General features: G+C 43.2%; 1 protein-coding gene across 1 annotated transcript in view; it reads left to right on the top strand.

Annotated features, from left to right (window-relative positions):
• The first annotated feature begins 1,096 nt into the window (after positions 1–1,096).
• Positions 1,097–9,268, top strand: part of LOC118407261 (kelch repeat and BTB domain-containing protein 2-like) — an 11,339-nt gene continuing 3,167 nt past the window's right edge. Inside the window, exons 1-3 of the mRNA XM_035807720.1 lie at positions 1,097–1,369; positions 1,679–1,939; positions 2,271–2,410. Coding sequence (XP_035663613.1) covers positions 1,124–1,369; positions 1,679–1,939; positions 2,271–2,410 — 647 coding nt within the window. The 5' untranslated portion in view covers positions 1,097–1,123. The remainder of the gene's footprint in view (positions 1,370–1,678; positions 1,940–2,270; positions 2,411–9,268) is intronic.

Here is a 9,268-nt window from a genome sequence, read left to right as displayed (position 1 = left end):
GCGCGCGCGCGTTGTTCGGTTTGGCTTTTGGGGGCACATTCTTTCACCACTCTGGCTGGAATTCCAATGGCACTACCCAACATTGGACTGTCTGTCAATATAACTCAGGAACGGCTGGATGTATTAGTTTGATACTTTTTGTATGTTGGTGAGATGTGACGAACACTGGTAATGATAAGCGGCATCCCTTGGTGCTTGATCGGAGTGTGCCGCTTTTGTATCTCGGGTTCTAAACAAGCTATGGACACGATTTCGGGGCGTTAGATAGCCTTTGTGGTCGGGAAGAAGATTGGTCTCCCTGAAGGCTACACAAGGAATTGCGGGGGCAATTTGGCAAAAAAAAAATTCTAAAGAAGATTACTCAAGAAAAGATTTCTATGATTTTCGGAATCTGTATCTGTATCTATATAGCCGGTATTACCGCCGTTCGGCGTAACACACCAGCTTCGCAGGCACGCGGCGCGGCAGCAGCTGGTTATATTACACCGAACGACTCGTTACCCCTAACTTTTGCACTATCTGCAAGCGTTCTTTAAAACTACCCAGAGAAGATGCCCGTACTGTACTTGGTGATAACAAATTCCACTGTAGGTAGGTAGCTAAGCCGAAAATGCACAAAATGGAATAGAAATTTTACAAAATATGAGGTCATTTGCATAACTAATGATAATATGCTATGACAGCAGTTTTTCATGTCTTGATTATTGATATGATCTTGACATTTGGATGACAAATACCTTTCGACGTCAAGACAAGGTGGGCAAGTTTAAGCCCCCTAACTTATGATTTTCGAACTGCAAGGGCATTTCCATAAAATATTCCAAAGAGAAATTGAAGAAGGAAGCGACTGATTTAAATCATTTAGGCATGCAGGTAACATAGGCAAAGATATACACAGTGACATAAAACATAATTGATAAAAGGACAGATTCCCATCAATTTAGGCATTTAGGTTAGCCTTGGTACTATCCAGAAAGTAGTTCGCTCTGGCGCTCATTCTGTACTATATGCAGTCGCTTCTAGTTCTGACATTCATTGTACGCTTCGATATATCGCTACACTTTATATGTAATCAGTGTAAAGGTTTGTCACCTTTGACCTTCATGTCATCATCATCGTCAACATGGCTGCCACAGACCACATCAGAGCGGTACGTCCTCGTTCCTACCAAAATGATAGCTATTTGCGCGGGTTTCTTGGAACTGTGGGTGACTTACAGAAGAATAGGGTACTGCAGGATGTCGTCATTGAAGTCGAGGGCCGGCGATTTCCCTGCCATCGGCTTGTTCTGTCCGCGGCCAGCCCCTACTTCAGGGCCATGTTTACAAGTGACATGGCGGAAAGTCGGCAGAAGACGGTTGTTTTACAGGTAGGGTTGGCATGGCTAAAATGAAACATCAAATATTAAACTTCCCTTTGATGTGGCCCTCCTTATAACCCCCTCCCCATTTACTGAGAAAGGTTTAAGTAAAGGTCTTGTGTTGCTGTTTATTTTGTTGTTTTTAAGTCTTTTTCCGCAACTAGAAACTGTTTAGTACAATTTTGCATGTAGAATTATTCTATTTAAATAATGGAATGGGATGAGAATTTGAACATAATTATCTTTTAACACAGGTACATTCAATGTTATAGTGTCGTACTATGGGTTTGAGCATTGTAAAGTTGTATCCTTCTGCAGTGTGTGGATGCAAGCATTTTCGGGGAGATCCTGAAATACATCTACTCGGGAACCCTTCATGTATCGATGGACAGAGTGCAGCCCCTGTACCAGGCAGCTGACCTCCTCCAACTGGACTATGTGAGAGACACATGCAGCAGCTACATGGCCATGAACGTAGAGCGCTCCCACTATATGGACTTGTACAAGTTTGCTGATATCTTCTCTGTGAACGTTGTCCGTAAAGCTTGTCTGCAGATGATCCGAAGAAACTTTGTTGAGGTTGGTCTAATGTGTTGATAGTAGCTCACTTCATTCAATTCCCTACTATACTAGGTGATTCGAATATGAACGAGTTTGTGTGTTTAAAACGTATTGCAAATCTTTTGCATGTTACACTTTGTACCATTTCTGCTCGTTCTAGTATAATGTCAGACGTTATTTTAGAGGAAGTCATCCACATTTTTTTTAATTTTATGGCCATAGCTGTCCGCAGCATAATAAAGAAGATTAAAACCCACTTTTCCTGCCTTATTTGTAAGTATCAGTCTTAACCAGTTAAAAGTTGTTCCCCATAGTACCACACATGTACATGTACTCTTCATCTCCACAGGTTGCCTCCAGCGAAGATTTCTACAGCCTGAGTATAAACCAGCTGACTGAGATCATCAGCCACGATGATCTGGATGTTAAAGAGGAGACAACAGTGTGGGAGACTGTGGTGAGATGGGTGCAGTACAGCAGGGAGGACAGGTGGGTATTATACAACTATGAATATTGATGTCCACATTGTGTTTACATCACATCAAACGTCATTCATGACTGCAAAGGCTTCTATGTTGGCTGATTGACGTGGCGTCCCTCAGTTTTTCTATGTGATTCAATATCCCTGACTTCTATGCAAACTGAATAGTCAACTGAAAGTCAAGACTCCTATGCAGTAATGGAAACAAGTTCATATCGACCCCATGTCAACCCCTAACCTTTACCCTACAGACTGCACCATCTACCCAGCATCCTCCCTCAAATCCGCTTCAACCTGCTGACCTCAGACGACACGGCAGCCATCTTGGAACACCCTCTGGTTAAAGAGGATCCGGGGAGTTCTGAGGTCATCAGGAATGTGAAACAGAAAGGGAAACCCAATCTAAACCCAAGGCTTGGAATGACAACAGAATTGGTTCTGCTGTCCAATACCGAGTCAGTGCATACTTCTTCTTCGTATGAAAATCTATGTCTATAATCCTTGTGCAAGGTTATTCTTCATGTTGAGGTCCTGTTTTACGCATTTTCAGAGTCTCAGTGTTCTGTACCCACTCATACCGAATCACATTTCTCTGAGGCTACAAGATTAGATTGAAAGATGACAGTAGTAGATGTTGTGATTTCGGCCTTATTTCTGAGGAAAAGCTACGAGTTTCCATTCCAGTCTCATTACAGAATGATTTGTGTTCTATTCTATTCAGTTCGAAAGAGCTTCTCTTCATGAACCCTTTGGAAGGGAAGTACATCAGCTGCGGTTACAAACCAGAGGACTTCCCTTGCATCACAGACGTGACAGTCACTAGAGATAACAACATCTACATCCTGACTCGTAAGGGAAAGAGTAACGGTGAGTTGTCCATGCTGAAGTACAACCATGCGGGGAATGTATGGGAACATGCTGGTATGTCCTCAGTATCTAAGTCGCTGAGACTGGTCAACGATTCTACATGGTACGATGAGCACCTTGTTGAACTTGATGGGAATTTGTACTATCTTGCTGCCGATGTAGAGGATGACAGTGGATTGGTGTGGATGAGAAAGTACAACTGGCACTGCTCGAAAACGCAGATTTCCGCTGTGCAAACCCGTGTACACATGCAAGTAAATCCAGAGTTTCCACGGGTTTCAACGGGTGCCCACTGTGCGAACGTGACGTGCCCCTACATGGGGCACCTGTGCAAATCCGAGTAAACGGACCACTCGCGTGTGCATAACGTGCCCTCTATGAGGAAACCTGTGTGCGCGAACCGTGCCATCTTAGTACACGTGTGCGTACGTGTGGAAACTAGCGACGTTTGCTTTTGTGTGAGAATGACGGATGCATAAATTAGCGGTTAATTATCACCTAATTATCTCCCCGGGCCTCGACTGCGCCACAATTACCCTTTGTTATTGATAGCAGCGTCATTTTCACTGCCCCGGCCCTTCCCAGCCCAAAAATTACCCTCCCAGCTTCCCCCTTCCCCTGTATATAAATTATAGTGTGTTTGTTTTATTCTTTCTAGATGTGAATTAACTTTCGTTGTTTTTGCAGTTTTAAGTATTATTTGAGAGTTGACTGCTCCTGATGCGTTCCTCCATATGTACTGGCTGTCGATCCTTTGGGCTCCCATAGGTTTGTCGGTCCGACACCAGTACTTTTGGGTTTTATTCGCAGTCTCAACATTTTGAGTTCACTCTACTGTGCTGGTTGATGACATAAAACTCCCGTAGGTCTCTGGATTTCAGCATTCCTGCTCTCATCCGTACACCTCCAGCTGGCCTTTTACACAAAAAGTTGCTAGTCCAGAGCCTATACATTTACACAGCCCAAGGAGGTTAAAGAAAGCCTTGCACAGCCGCAGCAGATTTTCTAAGCGTTAACATGCAAGTTCGTAACGGTGGTATCCAATCCATCGTGAGACGTGTAGGGCCTCCACGGAGACGAAGGAGCTCCAAATCACCTAATCGGCAGCTACTACGAAGAGCTAACAGGGTGCGTCAGCCGACCCGGCCCGGGCGGCGAGAAACATCGCACCGACAAAGGGCCAACCCGACCCTCGGTGGTCGGGAGGCTAGATGTTGCTCTATAAAGCAGAATTTGGTCCCACGGCGTCGGCAGTAAAATTCAATTCCATGGCGAGATAGTGTCCAGTCTTGACGTAGAATCATTTGCAAGCTTTCATAAAGTTCACCGCGCTGTCAGTCGTGCGATCAAATACTTAGCTATCGGGGTCGGAGCAGCGTGAAACCACTCTGAATGAAATGAGTCAAGATCTGAAATGACGACTGTGAGGTTTGAAAATGGAGACACGTGTGCTGATTGGTCCTCATTCCCAAACACCCATCTCGTGTGTGAAATGCGATTGGCTACATCGGATGGGTATTTTGAATACAGACACAATAAGTCGTTGAATATACTATTTGTGTGTATACGGCAAACTCCTTCCAAAGCAAATTTCCTCACCCGGCAAACCTTAGTCAACGTTGAGAATCGCGAAGGAGGCTATAGGACACGCGCGTCGGAATACCGTGTTTTCAAGCTTAGACAAAACACTGACAAGTGTATTGGGGGAGGGGAGCTTGTGGCGGTCCATCGCCAGTAGTTAACTTTCGTGCTTTTTAACTTGCTTGTTTACCTCTAACGGACCGTATTTCCCATTAGTAACAGAAATTTGATTAGCTCATGCAACGTAGAGCTTCTGTACAATTGCTATGAAATATCTGAGAAATGTTACTAGCACACGTATTCGCGATCGGCTCAATATTCGACAAAGTCAAGTCAGGCAGACAATCTCCCTATCGATATCAAACAAAAACTACACTATTTGTAAAAGTGAAATATGCGAAGATTGAAGTTCTCCATAACATTATTAGCTTTGTAATATTTTGAATCGATTTTTACGACAAACAAGGAGTCAATATAATGCAAATCCAACATGGCGCCGGAATAATGCGGCGTTATATAAACAAAGCCGCGCCGACCGACCAAAGAACAACACTTCCAATCTATGTATTGATAGGCGTCGAGTTTAAAGCCTCCTTCCAAGTTGGCTGGGGAACATATTCGTTGCCATTGATCATTTGTTAAAGCTTTGTCCGTTCTATTCATGCTGTTTCTTCGAATACACGAATCACATACATTTGAGATCAGTAGTCTTTGTCCCGCGTTCCCGCTTGACTGACAAATTACTGCAAACTATAAATCACTGTATTTGCTAGCCCAAAACAAATAAAACAAGTTCTTTCTGTGATTATTTGCGACCTCTATGTTTGTCTTGTACATATTCCACGAATTAATACGTAGAAAGAAAAACAGCTCTTCTTAGCTTTGAGCTTTTACGTCTATGACAACTAACTCAATACACATATACATTTAATGTCGCATAGAAAACATTTCATATGAAGTAAAAGACATTGGGCACACTCCGTTGAAATCTAATTTTTTTGCTTCTATAGTGTAACTCTTACATGCAATCTGTATATCTAGGTAACGTAGTTGGTTGAGTTTCGTATATACGGCACGATTTTGGTCACTATAGGGGGATTGCAATGCGTTGCAAATCTTATTTCGCGTACTGTTGGCGTCGGTTTCATTATTGACTTTCCCGCAAGTACAGACCGAAATGTGGCAAGAGTTTAAGGGATTTTTAATTGACAATTCACCAAACTGAATTATCAGACACTTCTCAGCTCTCCATTGCTAACGATAATTGTGAAACACGGGAAGTGTACAACAGTGGGGCGCGTGGACTCTTCGCGTGCCCTATCGTGCGCACAGGTTTTCATTGTAGGGGCACGCGGGAACAGGCAGTCCGTGGAAACCCGTGCCCACGGTGAGAACACGTCAGGTTCCACCATCGTGCACAATGTTGGGAACTCGTGGAAATCTGCTTTTTCATGCAGTGTGGCACACAGACCAGTGGCAGGAGTGTGCACAGCTGCAACTTGACAATACTGAATATGACTACAGTGAAGCATTGGCCTGCGGTTCACACCTCTATTTCCTGACAAGTTTAGAACTGCATTGTTATGACCGAAGCCAGAACTGTTGGTGCAAGCGGAGCCCAGCATCAGACCCCGATCTTGACATTTATTCAGCCGTTACCAAGGGAACAGAGCTGTTCTGCGCTGATTTTGACTTCAAACAGATCATGGTGTATGACACAGAGTCAGACCGCTGGCAGAAGCTGCAAGGCTGGCCGAACAAAGGAAACCGTAAAATGAAAATGTGTATTTCTCCCTGTCTTTTTGTAATGGACAACCAGCTCCACATATGGTTAAGCTGTGTTGATGACGAGGATGATAAGGAAGAACTTCTCGTATATGTGTACGACAGGTCTGCTGATGTCTGGAGGGACGTGAATGCAACTCTGCCTAATAAGACATATTTCTCACCTGGCCCTATGTGCCCTGTGGCACGTATGTACCTACCATACCTTAAAGGGGCACAAAAACATATCACGTCTTACGCTTATCAGCGTTAACGTACAGGATCAGAACACATGCAGTACAGAGCAGTGCAGTCTTTCTATGCTATTTATTCAGCTTTTAAAGAACGCCTCCACAAGGGGATAGGCATTTTACATAATGTTTTACTTTAAGGAAAATTTTGACACAGAAATGATTTGTCCTTTCTTATAGATATAGAACATTTTTTTTAAAAATTGGGACTAATGTTCTGTATCATTAATTTAATTTTGTATCATCTTTGAACATTGAATGTTAACTGATAGTCTGATAGGATCGCAGAGTAGCCCTGTGTCAGTTACTATTCTGTTTGAAGGAATACTTTGTAGTTCTTATATAAAACACAATTCGTGTCGTTTCAATTTTATACCAACTTGCATCTAATTTCGTAATTTTCCACTCGCTGTGTCCGTTTGACATGGAAAAACAATCTTCTTTGTACTAAATTAAGAAAAAACGTAACATGCTCGCCACTTCAAGGTTCTTGTTTCCATGTGGGAAAGCTAGTGTTACAATAAATAAAATCATATTTTTAGTGATTGTGTTTCATAAAAACTGACCGACGAATAGATGTTATCACTTTCCCATAAAACTGAAGGTGCACAAAAGAACTAAGACTTGCCCATGTTCAACATGATTAGAAGTAAATGTCATGTCTATTCATTTATGTAACGTTAACAAAGATAAAAATTGGTGAAACGGTAGTTTGACTGTGATCTACCAAAAGGCCAAATATCCGCGCATGCATCAGGATAAACCAATACCCCATCAGTGGGAAAGTAGGGTGGCCCATGTACAGCTACTTTATAACACGTAAGTCACATCACACGTGCCAACATCGTAAAAACTATCATCTTACGTGATGCAAAGTACCAAATACCAGCTCAGATAAGAACAAGGAATAGCCATATGTCTCCCAGTACTAGCGTAATAGCCTAGGACATTAAGGCATGGAAGTTATTATCATCAGCAGTGGTGGGACCCGGTACCGGTACGAAACCGTATTTGTTTTCTTGATGGACGGACCAGAAAACCCTTCTTGATGGACGGACCAGAAAACCCGGACCTGAAAAAAAATCGTTGAATCTGATGTTGGACCGATTAGCAGCTTGGCTATCTGCAGATAATGCCAGTACTATACGTGTTTTGAGGCATATTGGTTCAATCAAATAACAAGAGCGCAGTAAAAAAGATTTAACAGTCATTTTTATCACGTTTCTATGTGTATAGTCAAACTTGGTCTAACTTATTAACAGAGAAAGTTAGCGTTATTTGCGTGAAGGCAGACCACTCCACCGAACAGCTTCCTGTAGCGATCGCGCGCGCGAAATGGACCATGGTTTTGATAATCGCCCATTCCATGATCCAAGGAGCTTGCCCATTCGTAGTAATTTGATCCAGGTTCAGGTCCAGACACCTAGACCTGATCCTCTGGACCTGAACCGTACATGAACTTTCTGTACCATCAGGTTATGTAGAGGACGGTAGTTAGATAGCTTTTAACAACGCAGCTGTCACCCTGCCGCGTTCATAGATAAATCATTTGATATTTTTTGGCTCTTTTATTAACTAAGGCAAATATAACAATAATTTTGTTGAATATTTTGATTGTATGCAACAAAAAAAATCCTTCCATCCCAGTGGATGATGGTAGTACTGTAACTGATACATTATGTGGGTAATCAGTAGAGGCCCACCCTTTGACCTGTACCATCCATCATCATCAACATGGCTGCCGCAGACCAAGAACTCCACGCCAGCGCAGTTCGTCTTCGTTCCTACCAAGACGAAAGCTATCTGCACGGGTTTCTAGGATCTGTATGTGACTTACAGAAGGCTGGGGTACTGCAGGATGTCGTCCTTGAAGTCGAGGGCCGGCGGTTTCCCTGCCATCGACTTGTTCTGTCCGCGGCCAGCCCCTACTTCAGGGCCATGTTCACAGTGCACAGGGAGGTCGTTGAATGTAATATATTGTCAGACGTAAGACATTCTGATTGGAGGCCATGCACTGCGATGTCCCCGCGCCCCTTTTTATATGCTATGTTACCCCGTGACACATGCACCTGATTGGTGTCTAGACGTGACACCTGCGCATGTCGGTCGTGGTCTTTCTGCCGTATTTAAGTCGTGCGTTTCAACCTTCATACCAAAGAAACATGCCGAAGCACAAAGACAAAGGGGGCAGCAGCAGCGCCGCATGCAGCCGCGGTCCATGCCGAGATTGAAAAGAAAGGAACACCTGAACGCAAGGCGTTTTTAGTGAGTTTGTCATGTTTCAAACATATTCCAATAATACACTATCTCATGTGCAATTTCTGTATCGTGTATTTTAGTCGGCAAAATGGAATGTCAGATAATAAAATTGACATTTCAGAACTCGGACTCAACTGCTTGGAT

Source organism: Branchiostoma floridae, unplaced genomic scaffold (genome assembly GCF_000003815.2).
Source record: "Branchiostoma floridae strain S238N-H82 unplaced genomic scaffold, Bfl_VNyyK Sc7u5tJ_1044, whole genome shotgun sequence".
Classification (NCBI taxonomy): Eukaryota; Metazoa; Chordata; class Leptocardii; order Amphioxiformes; family Branchiostomatidae; genus Branchiostoma; species Branchiostoma floridae.
This window is presented reverse-complemented; position numbering and strand designations above follow the sequence as displayed.